Source organism: Podarcis liolepis (assembly GCF_965112155.1).
Source record: "Podarcis liolepis genome assembly, chromosome: 12".
Classification (NCBI taxonomy): Eukaryota; Metazoa; Chordata; class Lepidosauria; order Squamata; family Lacertidae; genus Podarcis; species Podarcis liolepis.
Window position 1 is genome coordinate 46,048,261 of NC_139563.1, and position 19,202 is coordinate 46,067,462.

General features: G+C 45.9%; 2 protein-coding genes across 5 annotated transcripts in view; both read left to right on the forward strand.

The window, feature by feature from the left end:
• Positions 1-225: 225 nt before the first annotated feature.
• On the forward strand, positions 226-11,262 carry GGCT (gamma-glutamylcyclotransferase; the record flags this gene model as incomplete). Its single annotated transcript, XM_083468601.1, has 4 exons — positions 226-393; positions 1,733-1,878; positions 4,772-4,907; positions 11,095-11,262. The coding sequence occupies 4 exons, from the start codon at positions 226-228 to the stop codon at positions 11,239-11,241; spliced, it is 597 nt and encodes a 198-aa protein (XP_083324727.1). The 3' UTR covers positions 11,242-11,262.
• Positions 11,263-13,588: 2,326 nt separating this feature from the next.
• The window catches only part of NOD1 (nucleotide binding oligomerization domain containing 1), a 54,547-nt gene continuing 48,933 nt past the window's right edge, over positions 13,589-19,202 (forward strand). Inside the window, exon 1 of one of the 4 annotated variants that reach the window (XM_083467929.1) lies at positions 13,589-14,291. The gene's annotated coding sequence lies outside the window, so the exon portion shown is untranslated. Of the gene's footprint in view, positions 14,296-19,202 lie in introns of all 4 variants that reach the window. The other 3 variants (XM_083467928.1, XM_083467930.1, XM_083467933.1) reach the window with 3 other exon arrangements.

Below are 19,202 nucleotides of genomic sequence, written 5' to 3' on the forward strand. Positions count from 1 at the left end.
GCCATCCACTCCAGTCCTGACAGCAACGTGACGTTACTAGGCAAAACAAAGGAAAAGCAGAGCAATAAGGAAGGGAACATTTCTGTTGTTTTATATTCAGGGTCTGGGCACGGGTAAATTTTGTGGTACTTGGGAACTACTGCTCCATGCTGCTTTTACTGCCTGCACAGCTTACGAACAAACATCTCACCTCCATTTTCTTTTAACAGGGCTCCTTTCTAGCAGATGGAAACCTTTAAGCACTGTACACCAACCGGATTGGGTGAAGGGCTGGATTTCCAAAGCTTCGGGAATGAGAGCATATTGTATTTTGCCTACGGTAGTAACCTGCTGCGGGAGAGGATAATGTTAAGAAACCCGTCTGCAGTTTTTCTCACCCTGGCACAGCTACTGGTTGGTGCTGTCTGTCTGTCTCTTTATGTTGTTAAACATATGCCAAAAAATACCTTTGTCTGCCATTGCTGTGACTAGGACATTCAGCAGATACTGCTGTGCAATCATCACTTCCTTTTGTGATCGTTTTTCCAGGGAAAGTAGTTAGCCCGGGAGGCTTCCGATTTGGTGCAGAATCCGTCCTGCTCATACCCATGTGGTGGTGGTGCCTTTTGCAGAAACTGCGTGATGTCATTGTTGTCGTAATGCCAAGCCATGCTTTTTTTATACATTCAATCTGGATTTCCACTTACTGTGGAAAATTTGCTAAACAGCCTCTTATCCATCTGCAGTCACTCCTGGTGTGAAAGCTTATTAGTCCATTAAAAAAATTAAGATGTTGGGCATGTCGTCATGAGTGTGGCACTGTTTCTGTGGGTAGTCTTTGTCACCACACCTCTGCTTCTGTTGCATCTGTGGAATGCTCTCCCCCAGGGAAGTTCGCCTGGTACCTTCATTATATACCTTTAGGCGCCAGGCAAAAACGTTCCTTTTTAACCAGGCCTTTGGTTGATCCAATTTACAGTGATACCTCTAGTTACGAACTTAATTCGTTCCGGAGGTCCGTTCTTAAGCGGAAACTGTTCTTAACTAGAGGCGTGCTTTCGCTAATGGGGCCTCTTGCTGCCGCTGCGCTGCCAGCGCACAATTTTATCCTGGGGCAAAGTTCTCAACTCAAGGTAACTCTTCCAGGTTAGCGGAGTTTGTAACCTGAAGTGTTTGTAACCTGAGGCGTTTGTAACTCGAGGTACCACTGTACATCCTATACCCTTTTAAAATGTTTTTTTTGGGGGGGAGGTTATTGGGTTGTTGCTTTTATTTTTATTTTTTAAAGTAATTTTTATTGAATTTTCCACTAAATCATATTCACATTTTATTACATAATTCTATGACTTAATATATTACTCTATAAGAGCAGGTTGTTGCTTTTATTTTTATTAGGTATTTTGTGGTTTTATATCTTGATTTTATTCTGTGAACCGCCTTGAGACCCCCCGGGTATAGGGTGGTATATAAATTCAAATAATAATAATAATAATAATAATAATAATAATAATAATAATAATAATAATAATTGAATTTATATACTGCCCTATACCCAGGGGCCTCAGGATGGTTATTATTATTATTATTATTATTATTATTATTATTGATGATGAATGGGGTTTTCAATTGGACCCACCATTCACTTTTCTTTCTCCTGTCTTACCGATCCATTCCACAGCTTTGATTGAATCACATGCCTTTTAAACCTATAGATATATAAACGGAGGTTAATTGTTCTCCTTTTAACCTGCAGGATTACAAACTTGCTTTTGGCTCTCATCATGGCAAGCCCAGTTCTAACTGGCATGGAAGTGCAGCAACTATAATCCATAGTCCTGGCGATGAAGTGTGGGGAGTCGTATGGAGAATGAGTCCTACCGATTTACCTTCTCTGGATAGGTGGGTGTCTTCAGGTTTTGTCATCTTCTCTCAATTTAATAACATAATGAGCCACACACTTTCTTAAATGTTCTGGGTGTTTTGTTGTATGTATGGCATCAATTCTTTGCCAAAGCAATTGCCGGACTCCAATTGAGCAAGTTTCAGTGCAGGGGGGGAAATATGGCTCGAGTATGAAGTGCTCACTTGTAACATTTACCGAATAGAAACTAAGCAAGATATAATTTTAAATAACGTATTCGCACCATAGGACGCTCCGGACAATAGGACGCACTTTGTTTTAGAGGGGGGAGAACAAGAAAAAAAAATTCTCCCCCTCTCTGCCCAGCGCCCCTTCAGTGAAGCGGCAGGAGGCGCTGCACAGAGAGGGGGAGAACTTTCCCCCTCTTGTTTTCCCGCTCTAAAAAAGGTGCTGTTTAAGGTGCGTTCAGAGGGCTACCTTGGAAGCCTGGAGAGCGAGAGGGGTCGGTGTGTACTGACCCCTCTCACTCTCCAGGCTTCAGGTTCCTTCCGACCTGCTCTTTGGGGCTGGCGGGGGGAAGCCCACCACCAGCCCCAAAGAGCAGGTCAGGGAGCAGCGGAAAGGCGCAGCGGAGAGGCTCCTGCCATAGCCGCGCGTCACCTCTCCAGCCGGGAGAGGGTCGCGGGGCTATGGCGCCTTCGCTCCATAGGACGCACACACATTTCCCCTTCATTTTTGAAGGGGAAAAAGTGTGTCCTATAGAGCGAAAAATACGGTAGTGATTTTGCTGCATGTGCTAATTACCAAAGCCCATCAGTTCACTTTTCTTACTGAATTAACAGCTTTGATTGGGTATTTGGCGCCTGTTGCAGAACCTGATTTAATCAGATGGGGTTTTTATCTTTGATAAAAGCAGCAGGAAAAATATAAAGAACTACGCCGTTGTAATAAGTATGCAGATCCTGTGCATACTTACTCAGCGGTAAGCCCTACTGTATTCAGCAGGCTTTACTGCTAGGTAAGCGTGCATAGGGTTGTGCTAGAAAGTTACTTTACCACTATTGACAGCTGTAATGGTGAAACAGAAAGCAACAGGGGATCTTTTTTTAAAGGGGAAGTACAATGGAAACTCGGTTCTCAAACGTCTCCATTTGGAACCCAAACGCCAAAAACCCGGAAGTCGAATGCCTTCTGCTGCATGTTTTTCGGTTTTCTCAACTGAATTTGCAGACATCCCTTTGAGCCTTGGTTTTTGAACATCTCGGAAGTCGAACGGTCTTCTGGAACAGATTACGTTCGAAAACCGAGGTTCCCACTGTACCTGTTGCAGGAGTTTAGAGCTGTGGACGATGGCCTCTGCCCTGGGGCTTTTGCTGAACACCAGTGCCTAACCTGGATGGTTTTATTACTGTATTGCCATAATCCCTCTTATGACATTCATTTGGACTTGCAGAGTTTCAACCATATGTGGGCTGCTTAAAATGGTTCAAGTCTAGGCCTAAGCAAGGCGAAGAGCTTGAAAGCTCTGGGGATACTTGCTCTCTCCTCCCTTACCCTTTAGCCAGAGGGCAGCTCCAAAGGTTTGGCTATACCCATATTTTATGCATATTCCCCCGGAACTGACCCCCCGCATAAGATTAGGTAAGTAAAGGTAAAGGGACCCCTGACCATTAGGTCCAGTTGTGACCGACTCTGGGGTTGCGGCGCTCATCTCGCTTTATTGGTCGAGGGAGCCGGCGTACAGCTTCCGGGTCATGTGGCCAGCATGACTAAGCCGCTTCTGGCGAACCAGAGCAGTGGTACCTTCCCACCGGAGCTGTACCTATTTATCTACTTGCACTTTGACGTGCTTTCAAACTGCTAGGTGGGCAGGAGCTGGGACTGAGCAACAGGAGCTCACCCCGTCACGGGGATTCGAACCGTCGACCTTCTGATCAGCAAGTCCTAGGCTCTGTGGTTTAACCCACAGCGCCACCCGCGTCCCTCAAGATTAGGTATTCCTGTGTAATATTTTCTGCTGTTTATTAAGTCATCGTAGTTTTCTTTCTTCTTGGTTGTGCTCTTTATCTTACGATGTTGGTTTAATTTTAATGTAGCCTGCTTTGGGCGCAAGAGAGGGTGGTAACATTAAATAGATGAATAATGGGGTTCTCTCGTGCTGGTCTGCGTAGTGGCAGCAATCGGAACAGGGATCTCCTCGCTGGGCAGGGGAACTCCCTTACGATCTTACGTATTCTAGTAAGTATTAAGAGTTAAGTAACATTGCAGATGAATCAGTGAGACTGCACTCGCTAACCATGACTGGCAGCACATTCTGAGAAAAAGCTTTGGGTTCATACAACACACATCACATGATGGTTGATGGGTTGGCCAATGACTTCAGATATTCTAGGCAGAAGCATCAGGGAAGGAAGTGAAAAGTCTGTACGTGGTGGCAATTCCTTCTTCTGGAAAGGGTGGGATTGGTAGTGACTGCAGCCTTGTGACTCACTTCTTGAAATAACTGCCCCTATTAATAAACGTTGTTAACTAGAGTCTCTTCCTCTTTAACAGGGCCAGTGTTGCGTACATAACATTTTATGCTTCCAAGCCCTTAAAAGCTGTATGGACATGTTGCCAATTCCTACCCCATTCAGCCAGAAGATTATGGCACCAACAGTGTAATATAGCACAGTCCATAAGAGAAATTACCTAACGATGTTCAGTAAAAAGCCACACAACTCTATACCTCCCCTCTATTTAGTTCTAACTTAATTTTGTGAACCTGAGCTCAGAAAGCTGCTATCTGGATATGGCCTAAATTTCATGAACTTACCTTGTCTATGGTCTGGGTGCCTTGCTAAATTAATAGTCTGCTTAGAAAGCAAATTACTACATTTTCTTTCTCAAGTTAGTGATTTGATCAGAAAGGTATTCCTTATTCTGTTTCAGACAAGAGGGAGTTGAACAAGGTATTTACATCCCAATAGAAGTTACAGTCCAGACTCAAGAAGGGAAAACACTTAAGAGTCGTAGCTACCAAATGACAGACTATGTCTTAGGCCTTCCTTCCCCGCAGTATAAAAAGGTAAGTTTCCTATGTGATTCTAAGGAGAATATGAGCGGATGAGAGAGAAACTGGGTTACTAATCATAGTAGTAAGTGTAGGTTTTCTGCGAGTGAAAATGAACTCATTCATAAAAGCCTACCTACATGATGCTTAGTAATTGTCCCCTTTGGGCCTAAGCTGTTCCTGGAACATGAAAAGCGAAATACAGTGGTGCCTCGCAAGACGAAAAAAATCCGTTCCGCGAGTCTCTTCATCTTGCGGTTTTTTCGTCTTGCGAAGCAAGCCCATTAGCGGATTAGCGCTATTAGCGGCTTAGCGGATCATCTGATAAGCGGTTTAGCGGATCATCTGATAAGCGGTTTAGCGGCTTAGCGGATCAGCTGATAAGCGGCTTAGCGGATCAGCTGATAAGCGACTTAGCGGATCAGCTGCTTAGCGGCTTAGGATCAGCTGATAAGCGGCTTAGCGGCTTGGGAAAAAGGGGGGGCGGAGGAAAAAAACCCCGCAGGAACTCGCAAGACATTTTCGTCTTGCGAAGCAAGCCCATAGGAAATTTGTTTTGCGAAGCACCTCCAAAACGGAAAACCCTTTCGTCTAGCGGGTTTTCCGTCTTGTGAGGCATTCGTCTTGCGGGGCACCACTGTAGCTTAGCTACTTTGATACTAGGGTTACGTGAGTTGTGCTTTTATAGTGGCACTTGGGGATTGCCACGTGATATGGTGCTTTAGCTCGATCAGTGCTGCCTCCTGTTCTCCACTGAGGAGCAAACTCAGTCTCAGTATAGGCCTGCTAAGTCAGGCAAATTGCTTGTACAGTGGTACCTCAGGTTAAGAACTTAATTTGTTCTGGAGGTCCGTTCTTAACCTGAAACTGTTCTTAACCTGAGGTACCACTTTAGCTAATGGGGCCTCCCACCGCCGCCGCGCGATTTCTGTTCTCATCCTGAAACAAAGTTCTTAACTCGAGGTACTATTTCTGGGTTAGCGGAGTCTGTAACCTGAAGCATCTGTAACCCAAGGTACCACTGTATCATATCAGTCAGGCTGATGACTTAGGGATAGCTTCCTCCCTTTACTATAGCCATGGCCATAAATATACACAAGTGGCCTAAATTGTGGACACCTTTTGGGAAAAGTGTATTTCTGAGGTTTGATGGCTCATAACACCACTTTTGTTTTGGAGTAATACCATAAAATTATGTATCAATGGAAAGATAATTTAATAAAGAATGTAATACAACAAAGTTTGTTCAGTTATCTGTATTCTATCAAAAGTTATAACCAAATAACCAGAAAAGGGAAGCACAACTTGCTTAGGTTGATATGCAGTATCTTTCCTTCATTTGAATGTAGCCAATGGGCACGAGTGTTTAGAGAGCCAATAATAATAATAATAATAATAATAATAATAATAATAATAATAATTTATTATTTGTACCCCGCCCATCTGGCTGGGTTTCCCCAGCCACTCTGGGCGGCTTCCACAGAAACCAAAAAACACTAAAATATCATACATTAAAAGCTTCCCTGAATAGGGCCGCCTTAAGATGTCTTCTGAATGTCAGGTAGTTGTCCATCACCTTGACATCCGATGGGAGGGCGTTCCACAGGGCGGGCGCCACCACCGAAAAGGCCCTCTGCCTGGTTCCCTGTAGCTTCACTTCTCGAAATGAGGGAACCGCCAGAAGGCCCTCGGCGCTGGACCTCAGTGTCCGGGCAGAACAATGGGGGTGGAGACGCTCCTTCAGGTATACTGGGCCGAAGCCGTTTAGGGCTTTAAAGGTCAACACCAGCACTTTGAATTGTGCTCGGAAACGTACTGGGAGCCAATGTAGGTCTTTCAAGACCGGTGTTATGTGGTCTCGGCGGCCGCCCCCAGTCACCAGTCTAGCTGCCGCATTCTGGATTAGCTGTAGTTTCCGAGTCACCTTCAAAGGTAGCCCCACGTAGAGCGCATTGCAGTAGTCCAAGCGGGAGATAACTAGAGCATGCACCACTCTGGCCAGACAGTCCGCGGGCAGGTAGGGTCTCAGCCTGCGTACCAGGTGGAGTTGGTAGACAGCTGCCCTGGATACAGAATTGACCTGCGCCTCCATGGACAGCTGTGAGTCCAGAATGACTCCCAGGCTACGCACCTGGTCCTTCAGGGGCACAGTTACCCTATTCAGGACCAGGGAGTCCTCCACACCAGCCCGCCCCCTGTCCCCCAAAAACAGTACTTCTGTCTTGTCAGGATTCAACTTCAATCCATTAGCCGCCATCCATCCTCCAACCGCCTCCAGGCACTCACACAGGACCTTCACCGCCTTCACTGGTTCTGATTTGAAAGAGAGGTAGAGCTGGGTATCATCTGCATATTGATGGACACCCAGTCCAAACCCCCTGATGATCTCTCCCAGCGGCTTCATATAGATGTTAAAAAGCATGGGGGAGAGGACGGAACCCTGAGGCACCCCACAAGTGAGGGCCCAAGGGTCTGAACACTCATCCCCCCCCCCACTTTCTGAACACGGCCCAGCAGGAAGGAGCGGAACCACTGTATAACAGTGCCCCCAATCAGGTGTTGTGAGCCATCAAACCTCGGAAATACACTTTTCCCCAAGGTAATACATTTTCCCCCAAGGTAAAGGTAAAGGGACCCCATTAGGTCCAGTCGCAGACGACTGGGGTTGCGGCACTCATCTCGCTTTACTGGCCGAGGGAGCTGGCGTGCAGCTTCCGGGTCATGTGGCCAGCATGACTAAGCCGCTTCTGGCGAACCAGAGCAGCGCAGGGAAACGCCGTTTACCTTCCTGCCGGAGCGGTACCTATTTATCTACTTGCACTTTGACGTGCTTTCGAACTGCTAGGTTGGCAGGAGCAGGGACCGAGCAACAGGAGCTCACTCCGTCACGGGGATTCGAACCGCCCACCTTCTGGTCGGCAAGTCCTAGGCTCTGTGGTTTAACCCACAGCACCACCCGCGCCCCACTTTCCTCCAAAGGTTTCCACAATTTTGGCCACCAGTGTAGTTGAAGACACTTCTGCAGCCCTCTCCTTTGCAGGGGTTAGGTGGCAGACTCCCCTAACCCTGTTGCAACATGGTCTGATGTTGGTCATACATCTACTTTAAGAGGGTTGTCTAAGAACCATGTCAGCTTGAGCCCAGATCCAGCTTGGCTTGGAAGCGCCCGACTTAAACTCATACCCTTGTTCAGCAGCTAGCTGATCATGACTACAGTGGTACCTTGGGTTAAGTACTTAATTCATTCCAGAAGTCTGTATTTAACCTGAAGCACCACGTTAGCTAATGGGGCCTCCTGCTGCCGCGCCGCGGGAGCATGATTTCTGTTCTCATCCTGAAGCAAAGTTCTTAACCTGAAGCACTATTTCTGGGTTAGCGGAGTCTGTAACCTGAAGCGTATGTAACCTGAGGCGTATGTAACCCGAGGTACCACTGTACTTTAAAAGCAGCGGTAGCAGTAGAGATCAGTTCTGGCTCCATAGGAGGCACAAGTCTCTTCCTTGTGGCATTGGGGGAACATTGGAAGAATGTGGAGAGTGGTTGGGAACACCCAATTGCTTCCCCCCCCCCCCCAGCTGGGTCCTCCTTCCTAACTGCTGAAACATTATTGTTGATGGCGCACAAAAACGGTGGATCCGGTCTTGAGCCAGGGCCCAGTCTGATAGGAAGAGTATCATAGAATCATAGAGTTGGAAGGGACCTCAGAGGTCCTCTAGCCCAACTTCCTGCAGTGCAGGAATCACCATGACACATGGACACCCAACCGCTGCTTAAAAACCTCCAGCAAAGGAGAATCCATTCACACACTTCCAAGGGAGACTGCTTCATTCCTTACTGCCAGAAAGTTCTTCCCGAGTCATTTCCTTTCTTGTAACTTGAAGCCATGGGTTCGAGTCTTACCCTCCAGAGCAGGAGAAAGCACGCTTGCTCCATCTTCTTCCATAGGGCAGCCCTTGAGTAGCAACCTCCCCTCTCTTCTATCGTGGACTTTTCCACTCCTGGGAATAGCGATGAGGAGGTGTTGCCCCAGCACTTCTGGAGATGATCCACCAGTGATACTAACACACTCCATAGGTCTGTTTCAAATGCAGAACCAGCAGAACCTGCAAAACCTGTGAGATCTGTTAAGGCTCCCAACATTGGCCGTGTTACTACATGTTAAAGAGTAGCTTGGCAGACGCTTAATGGCACATGCAGCCCTTAACACAGTAGTTTTCAGCTGCTGTTGGATGCCAAGACTGTTACCCAAATAAAAACTGATATACTGTACTTCTGGTTATTATTATTTTTTAATTATCCAATTTTTTAACCGGTTAAGACAATCGGATTTGTATCCCTGTACTGATTACTGCCCTCAGCCTCCTTCTCATTTGATGTAGAGAGAAATAAGTAATCTGCCCATCTCTCACCTTTGTCGGCTCCCACAAGCTGTTGCCTTGCCAATTTTAGGGGCAGGGCACATATTTTCAGTTTCAGGAAACCAAGTCGTAGAATGAGCATTTGTGCTTTATTTTGCTGCTTCCTACGTAGGATCCGGGACGCCGGTGGCGCTGTGGTCTAAACCACAGAGCCTAGGGCAGGAGTCAGCAAACATTTTCAGCAGGGGGCCAGTCCACTGTCCCTCAGATCTTGTGGGGGGCCAGAATATATTTTTTCAGGGGGAGGGAATAAATGGATTCCTATGCCCCACAAATAACCCAGAGATGCATTTTAAATAAAAGCACACATTCTACTCACGCAAAAACACCAGGCAGGCCCCGCAAATAACCCAGAGATGCATTTTAAATAAAAGGGCACATTCTACGCATGTAAAAACACGCTGATTCCTGGACCATCCGCGGGCTGGATTTAGAAGATGATTGGGCCGGATCCGGCCCCCAGGCCTTAGTTTGCCTACCCATGGCCTAGGGCTTGCCAATCAGAAGGTCGGCGGTTCGAAACCCTGCAATGGGGTGAGCTCCCGTTGCTCGGTCCCTGCTCCTGCTCACCTAGCAGTTTGAAAGCACATCAAAGTGCAAGTGGATAAATAGGTACCACTCCAGCGGGAAGGTAAACAGCGTTTCCGTGCGCTGCTCTGGTTCGCCAGAAGCAGCTTAGTCCTGGCCACATAACCCGGAAGCTTTACGCTGGCTCCCTTGGCCAGTAAAGTGAGATGAGCGCCACAACCCCAGAATCGTCTGCGTCTGGACCTAACAGGGGTCCCTTTACCTTTAACTAGGACCAGATTCTGAAGATGTAAACAGCCCCTCCAGTGTCCTTTAAAAAGCCTCTCCTGGGATCTGTGGATCCTCAGGGGAAGTTTGGGAAGTGTTGCAGGGAGAGGAGGCAACTGGGAAAAACAGGTGTGAGCTCACCCCATCCTTTCCTGTGAGTCCTCTGGTGTGGCGATAGGCACATCCTCCCATGTCTTGTCAGGTTGTGGTTTGTAAGTGTGAATGGGCTTGATCTTAAACCGCAAGGGAAATGTTTTGATTGGGTGTTGTACAACTGATTTTCATTCGGTTGAATAGATCACTGGATCTATTCCAAGTAAAACTGAGTTGAATGGCCACCCATCAGCTGCCCGTTTGAATCAAATTACACACTCACCTGCCAATCATCCAGTACACAGAAATGAGAGTTTTGTGCCGGTATGTGTGAACCAGCGCTAAAGTATTCTCATCATCCCTTTCCCAGGTTATATGTGTGGATATGGCTTATGGAATCAAACAGTGCCGCTTTATTTTTTTTAATACAAATTTTATTAAATTTTCTGTTTTACAATTTAGAATATTCCTTTCAACGTCCTTAAAATATCAGTGACTTCCCTTCTTCACTTTCCATGGTTCATTTTGCATATCACAAATCCCTGCATATTTTACATAAACTAAACCATTCAGTATTCCGTTATTACATCCATCGAAACTTATTGACACTGTTAAATTTATCTTAATGCTGCCAAGGTTTTCAAGTGTACATAATTTTCCCCCGTATATTCAATAAACATTTTCCAATATTCTTTAAACGTATGTTCTTCTTGTCCTCTTATTCTATATGTTAGGTCCACAAGCTGCGCATATTTCATCAGCTCAAGTTGCCATTCTTCTTTAGTTGGGACCTCGCTCGTTTTCCATTTTTTGGGCTAACGAAACATGGGCTGCAGTGGTGGCATACATAAATAATACTGCTGCTTTAAATCCTCATTTAATGTGGTTCTTCGTAGGTCATTTGCATGGGTGCAAAGCAGAACGGTTTGCCAGTGGACTACCAGAAGAAATTAGACTCTATACAGACGAATGACTATGCCGGACCCGTGCCGGTTTTTGATGAAATTGAAGCTGCTCTCAGCAAAAATGAGATAACAAAATAATAAAGAAACGTTTTAGAATCACCTGCTTTGGTTTCTCTTGATCATCGTTTTATTTTACAGTGGTGCCTCGCAAGACGAAAAGAATCCGTTCTGTGATTCTCTTCGTCTAGCGGTTTTTTCGTCTTGCGAAGCAAGCCCATTGAAGGATTAGCGGATTCACGCTATTAGCGGCTTTTAGCGGCTTATCTGCTGATCGGATCAGCTGATAAGTGGCTTAGCGGCTTAGAAAAAGGGGGGGAGGGGAAAAAACCAGCAGGAACTCGCAAGACATTGTCGTCTTGCGAAGCAAGCCCATAGGAGATTCGTTTTGCGAAGCACCTCCAAAACGGAAAACCCTTTCGTCTAGTGGGTTTTCCGTCTTGCGAGGCATTCGTCTTGCGGGGCACCACTGTATTTTGTTAAATCCTATGCATGTCTGCTTAGTTGTGAGCCCCATTGAATTCAATGATACTTCCATCTAGGATGGTATAGGATTGCATCCAAAAATGAGAACAAAAAGCTCTTGGGTGCATCCTTGATTAAGAAATGACATTTAAGGTGGTCCTTGATTAAGTTGTGCTTCTACTACACAACTGCAATATTAACTGTATTTATTCCAGGTTGGTTTTTTGTTTTGTTTTCTATCTCCATGGCAAACACTACAAAGCCAGACTGAAGAGGGATCACACAATTTGCTTTAATTGACGAGGGTGTCTGCATACCAGCTCGGTCTGTCATCAAAAATATCACACAGAGCTGGTGCTGTCTGTCTTTCTTGCATCTCCACCCCCCTTTTATTTATTTTTATAATAAAAAAGCTGGTTTCCCAAAAAACCCACCTGTTTCACTATGGAGATTTTGAACTAATTTATTTTGGAGTAGGGGAAGAAGTGTTGTTTCTGGCTCATAAATTTCCTGCTGTTTTAATTACCCCCTGCAGATCTCTGAAGTCCCCCCCATCTTGTCACATCAAACATGTTGATGTGATCGCACCGGTAGCATTGTGCATAACCAAGATGTTGAGTTTGGGAAAGGAAAAAAGAACCTAAAAGGTACGGCGCTGTTCAGTAGGAGCACACACTTCAGTCAATCCAAGCTTAATTTAAAATGTTTCATCCACTAAAAAGGTGGCCTTACTTGGGCAAATCTATAAATATATATTTGAAGTGGTTTTTTCTTTTTAAATGAATGTTATAAGTACTCTTTCACTTTTTATTTAAACTGTAAAATGTAACGGCGTGGAAGGGCAAAACTTCACAGCGCAAAGGGATAATGAAGTATTAAATCATAGCAAGATTCCCTTTCCAAATAAAGATTAGTAAAAACAAAAGTATTCTGCACCGGTGTGGTTCATCATTTATGTGACTAAAGGTTCTACCTAGTCCTAAATGAGCCAGACATTTGCATATACCTCTGGCACACTGAGTGACCATGCACTTCAATAGCTGTATGAGAATTTTTTTTTTTAAATTTGAGCTCTGCCCTTGAGATGCTTTTAATTTATGAGAGCTCTTTCCAAGATCCTCTGCATAGCTCAATAGGCAGTGCATGAGACTCTTGATCTTAGGGTCTTGGGTTCAAGCCCCGTGTTGGGTGAAAGATGCTTGCATGCCAGGAGGCTGGACTACGTCAGTGTTCCCCAAATTTGGGTCTCCAGCTGTTTGGGGAGTACAGTTCCCATCATCCCAGACCACTGGTCCTGCTAGCTAGGGAAGATGATAGTCCAAAAACAACTGTTTTGGGGACTACAATGCCCTTCATCCCTGGCCACTGGTCCTGCTAGCTAGGGGTGATGGCAGTCCAAAAACAGCTGTTTGGGGGACTACAATGCCCATCATCCCTGACCACTGGTCCTGCTAGCTAGGGGTGATGGTAGTCCAAAAACAACTGTTTGGGGGACTACAATGCCCTTCATCCCTGGCCACTGGTCCTGCTAGCTAGGGGTGATGGCAGTCCAAAAACAGCTGTTTGGGGGACTACAATGCCCATCATCCCTGACCACTGGTCCTGCTAGCTAGGGGTGATGGTAGTCCAAAAACAACTGTTTGGGGGACTACAATGCCCTTCATCCCTGGCCACTGGTCCTGCTAGCTAGGGGTGATGGCAGTCCAAAAACAGCTGTTGGGGGACTACAATTCCCATTATCCCTGGCCACTGGTCCTGCTAGCTAGGGGTGATGGCAGCCCAAAAACAACTGTTTGAGGGACTACAATGCCCATCATCCCTGACCACTGGTCCTGCTGATGATGCTCCTCGTGGCCAAGCCTGCGATTCTGTGCAGGGGAAATTGGCCCAGCCGTCGAATACCAGCCCTCCAAATCACGAGGATCAAAGATCTCCCGGGATCCCGCCCGGGAGATCTTGCTCCGTTCGGGAGCCGAGGAACGGGGATCCTTTGCTCTCCAGATCCCGTTCTGCTCCCGCCTCCGCGTTGCCCAAAGCGCACCTTCCAGCCCCTCCAGACGTCTCCGGAGGAGGGCGGCGCCCGGCTCGCCCGCATCCCCTTTAGCCGGGCGGGGCAGGCTGGGATCCGGCGCGATCGGCTCGGGATCCCGGGGAGGGGGCGGCAGGAGAAGCCGCCGCAGCGCCCGCTCTCACTTTCGGCGGGCCGCGCCGGGGAGGCGCCCGCCTCCTACCTCCCCCCCGCACTTTCACTTTTCCTTTCTCCGCCTCCCTTTCTCCCATGATCCAGCCGCGGGGACGTTTCCGGCGCTCAGTTGGAAAGTTTTCGACCGAGGAGGCGGCAGGCGTGGGGGGCTGGAGAGCAGCCAGAGGAGGGCGAGAGATCCACACCCCACCCCCCGCGAAAAAGGCCAGGATTGGTGAGGGGAATAGAGGATCTCTCCCCATTAGGAAACACAGCCGCGGACGACTCCAGCATCCTGTAAGCTGCGGGCAGGGATGGCCAAGTCGAGCCCGGCAGAAACGCGCTTCTGAACCCGGCCATGGGGCGGAGCTGATCCCGGGGGTGGGTATTTTCTCCTGCCACTCCCCCCCCCCCCTTTGACTGGCCTGCGGATCAAGAGACCTTCCCTCCTCCATCCTAGAATTGGAGGATCGTGCCTGAGGATGCAAGTTTGTTTATTTGTTTATTTGGGTTTTTTTTAACTGCATGTTTGTTTGCAGCATTGCAGGGGGTTGGACTAGATGACCCCGGGGGTTCCCTTCCAACTCTGCAAATCTAGGATTCCTTGTTAAAAGAGAGAGGCAGAAACCCTAAAGAGAGAGAGGGCATCATTGCATGCCACCTAAAAACACTGAAATGCTGCAAGACTGAAGGCCATTTGTGGGTGCTGGCTAAGAGGCAGGGGTCTCCTTGGGTGCTGCTTTAATTGGCAGTTAATTGGCGTTAATTGGCAGAGGCCCCCAGCAGAGAGAAGCAGATGGATTGTGGTTAGACACTTCTCTGCATTGGCAGCAGCTGACAGCAACCATGCGCCTTCCTTCCACTGCTTTCAGGACCTGCCAAAAACTTTTTTGTTGTTGTTTAGGCAAGCCTATCCAAAACATGTGATTTTATTTCGCCCCTTTTTTCCAAAATCTGTAGATTTAAAATCGTACTTCATTTATATTTTAGCCATTTTATTACTGTGTCTACCGCGGTCTGTGTTCGTTGCTATTTTTCAACAAATATTTTTACACCGTTTCATGTAAACGGCTTGGGCCTTTGCCTAAAAAATTAAGTGGCATATAAATAAAATGAGAGAGTTGAGATCATGAGGACTAGCCTCTTCCCCGGAAAGAAGTGTTTTGGGTGCCCGACTCCAGAGACTTCTGCCCTGCTTCCCATTCACAGTGAATAGAAGAGAGAGTGACGACTCGCCAGTCGAAAGGAGATGTGTGCCTGTGATTTTAAAATACTATAATTATTAATTTGCTTTCGGTGCGAAATGTCCCAAGATTCGTGTGGGCAACATGGGCGAGTGCTGGGTGCAGGAAGCCTGGTCTGCATCCTTATTTTTGAAAGATATTTTGCAGGCCCCGTGTGCTGTAAAATATAAGAGTATTGGACTTGCATCGTATGAACACATGGGGTCAAGCCGGGGTCCTGAGTTACAGTCTGGTCTATGCCAGCTTTTCCCAAACTGGCGGCTGGCAGGTGTTTTGAACTATAGTTCTCATCAACCCCTTGTAGTCCAAGACACTTGGCTGCCTTCAGATGTCTTCCACAAGTCAGATAGATGTTTATTTCCTTGACATCTGATGAGAGGGCGTTCCACAGGGCGGGCGCCACCACTGAGAAGGCCCTCTGTCTGGGTCCCTGCAACCTCACTTCTCACAGGGAGGGAACTGCCAGAAGGCCCTCAGAGCTGGACCTCAGTGTCCGGGCTGAACAATGGGAGTGGAGATGCTCCTTCTGGTATACCTGGCCGAAGCCGTTTAGGGCTTTAAAGGTCAGCACCGACACTTTGTTTTTTTTTAAAAAAGTAATATTTATTACTTTTCCAACAATTTAAACACACACAAACAAAAAATAAGAAGAAAAAAAGAAAAACAATACAATACATTACAAAAACACTACATAACACCTTAAACTAACAAGACAAAACAAAAACAATTTAAAAAACATCAAACAATTTCAGTATCTTATCTTTCATTCACTTATTTCAGTGACCTCCTCACACCTCCCTTTTTGTATTCCACTTCTGTTGATTGTTTCAGCAATTCCTTTCCATCTTCCTCATCTTTCTATCCTTTAATTATCTTAACACATTCTAACCTTATTTTTTCCTTTAATACTCTATTAATCTATTTATACTTAATTCCTTATAACATTTCTACTGAAGCCATATAACTTCATTCCAACATTTTTCTAACATTCATTAATTTTACAGTATTTCTGTAAATAGTCTTTAAACTTTTTCCAGTCTTCTTCCACCGACTCTTCTCCCTGGTCACGGATTCTGCCAGTCACAGCACCAACACTTTGAATTGTGCTCGGAAACGTACTGGGAGCCAATGTAGGTCTTTCAGGACCAGTGTTATGTGGTCTCAGCGGCCACTCCTAATCACCAGTGTAGCTGCTGCATTCTGGATTAGTTATAGTTTCCGGGTCACCTTCAAAGGTAGCCCCACGTAGAGCGCATTGCAGTAGTCCAAGCGGGAAATAGCTAGAGCGTGCACCACTCTGGCAAGACAGAAATAATTTCTCTCACTCGCAGTGAACTTAGGCTGATTTCGATGTGCTGGTTTTGGTGTGCAAAAAACCCTATACAGTTTGGGACCCGATACCTAAAATAACCTCCTTGCAGAAGCCCCCTTCTCAGGAGGTCTGTCCTGCCCCAAAATTGGTGTCTTGTGGCAACTGCCCTTTGGAATTCCCTCCCTATGAACATTGTTATTTTCTCCACCCCTGTTGATGACGTCCCTCTTCCAGGAAGCCTGCTAAGAAGAGACCTTTCCCAGCTTGCATCTGGATCGGAATTGCTTTTAGAAGTTTTAATTGTTAATTAACGTTTGCCATCCTTGGCTCCTTGGGGAGGAAATCTTAACAGGTCGTACATGAAAGTTCCCTAATGCCGCGCAGGTGTAGGAAGGTTTGGTGGTGGTGGGGAAAATAAAGTTTTCACCAGGAAACTGGGAAAACAGCTGGAGTTTCATGTGTTCAGTTCTGCACATAGCTTGGAAAATATCTGAGATATTGAGAATTTTTTCATGCCTGACTTCCCCAACCCCTTAATCTAGTTTTTTATTTTTCTCTCTCCAGCATTCAAATCTATTGAGTTCAATAGATCCCTTGATTTTATCCAGTTGTAGGAAAAACATTAATAGGTGTAATAGGTTTGGAATTTTTAATAGTTGCATTGGCATAAGTAGTAATACCTGGTTTTGCTTATTTGTGTGTTTGCTTGTTTTTTGCTTTGTTTATTGTGCTCTGGATTTCGGCCATGCTCCTGAACTGTAGTCCCAGAGTTTCTAGTTTCTTCAGGGAGAGACACACCCTTGTCTCAGGAATTTGTGACATCCTTATGTTGAGCAATTCTTGCAGCTCAAACATGTGAGCCACATTTTAGCCAGAAGCTCTAGCCAAGAATTGATGCTTTTGAATTCTGGTGCTGGAGGAGACTCTTGAGAGTCCCATGGACTGCAAGAAGATCAAACCTCTCCATTCTGAAGGAAATCAGCCCTGAGTGCTCACTGGAAGGACAGATCCTGAAGCTGAGGCTCCAAGACTTTGGCCACCTCATGTGAAGAGAAGACTCCCTGGAAAAGACCCTGATGTTGGGAAAGATGGAGGGCACAAGGAGAAGGGGACAACAGAGGACGAGGTGGTTGGACAGTGTTCTCGAAGCTACCAGCATGAGTTTGACTAAACTGCGGGAGGCAGTGGAAGACAGGAGTGCCTGGCGTGCTCTGGTCCAGGGGGTCATGAAGAGTCGGACACGACTAAACAACAATAACAAATGGAAGGATTTCAACCGTGAATTCTGATCACTTGAAGAACCTACCATTTTTACCTATCTCTTTGCCAGGAACGATTTCCTGTTCACCACTCGGAAATAATTTTATTTACAGTGGTACCTTGGGTTACATACGCTTCAGGTTACAGACTCCGCTAACCCAGAAATAGTACCTTGGGTTAAGAACTTTGCTTCAGGATGAGAGCAGAAATTGTGCAGCAGTGGGAGGCCCCTTTAGCTAAAGTGGTGCTTCAGGTTAAGAACAGTTTCAGGTTAAGAACGGACCTCCAGAACGAATTAAGTACTTAACCCAAGGTACCACTATATTTGAAAGCTTTCAGTGCAGAGGCTTTCTCTTTTCAAGAGTGCCTAAAATTTTTATTCCAAAGTGAAAGCGAATTTACTTCCATTCAACATGTGTGTGTTTATCAAGCGTCCCTCCAGACAGCCGTTTGACTAATCATTAATGATTATTTGAGTTCATAATGGTATCGAGGCATCGATCCTGCATTTAGAATGAACTGTATTCATTTTTGTTTATTTCTTTATGTATTTATATCCCACCCTTTGTCCCAAAGGAGCCCAGGCCTGCAAACACATCTGTAATAAATATGCTTTTATTGCTATCGTATATCTTAAAACAACTAAAACAGAGTTAATAACAGTCTTCTCATCTCTTTAAAGTATCATTATGCCTGAGTTTACATATATGCAAGAGTGCATCTCTTTTAATATCACCTTCATTATCTCAGAGATTATAACTATAGAAACACAAATATGTTTTCAGCTTTTGAATCTGTTTTTTAAAGAACCAAAAAAAACCATCTACTGTTGCCTGTAATTCTCAAGAGTGTCTAGGAAAACAATAATTTGGGAGTGATTTTCAAACAGATAAAAAGCCTTTCAGAAGTATGCATAATATGCCTTCGAAAGTACAATTCTCAAATCGTTAAATGTTAGGCACAGCACTGGGTTTAAATAAATATTACGGGAGCTTCGTGTCACCAGGTTGCTATTTAGATATATTGTACTCTTGCTAATCTATGTACCAGTCAATTATCAGTCGACCACATTAGCCGATGTTTTGTGCTGAAAATTCTGCTCTAGCTAAGCCACAGAGGACTTTTTATATGCTCTCCGAGGCTGAATCACCTGGGTGCTTTTGCAGAGAGAGCGTGCCTGGTGGTAATTCAGTAGCTGGGTTACTTCCAAACGATGTTGCAAGCGCATGTCTTGGATGTGTGTGTTTGCGTGTGGAGGAAGATACTTTCCGGGATCTCAGCTCTCTTGAGAAATAAAGGAAGTGGCTTTCTGCTGAGTTGCCCATTGGTCCATCTATCTCAGAATGGCAGAAATTCTTCAGGGTCTTGGGCAGCCATCCTTCTTCCCAGACCAACCTGGAGATGTCAGGAATTGAATTCTGCTTGCAGTCTCCACCGCACCCACCAAAGACATAAACGGATGGCCCGAGCCAAAGATGTGGTTGCCTCCAGACATCCTTTTTCTTGTGCATTCGTGACGATTCATTCCTATGACACCATCCGGACGGCCACACACACTCCTGCTGTCCGTACTATTTGT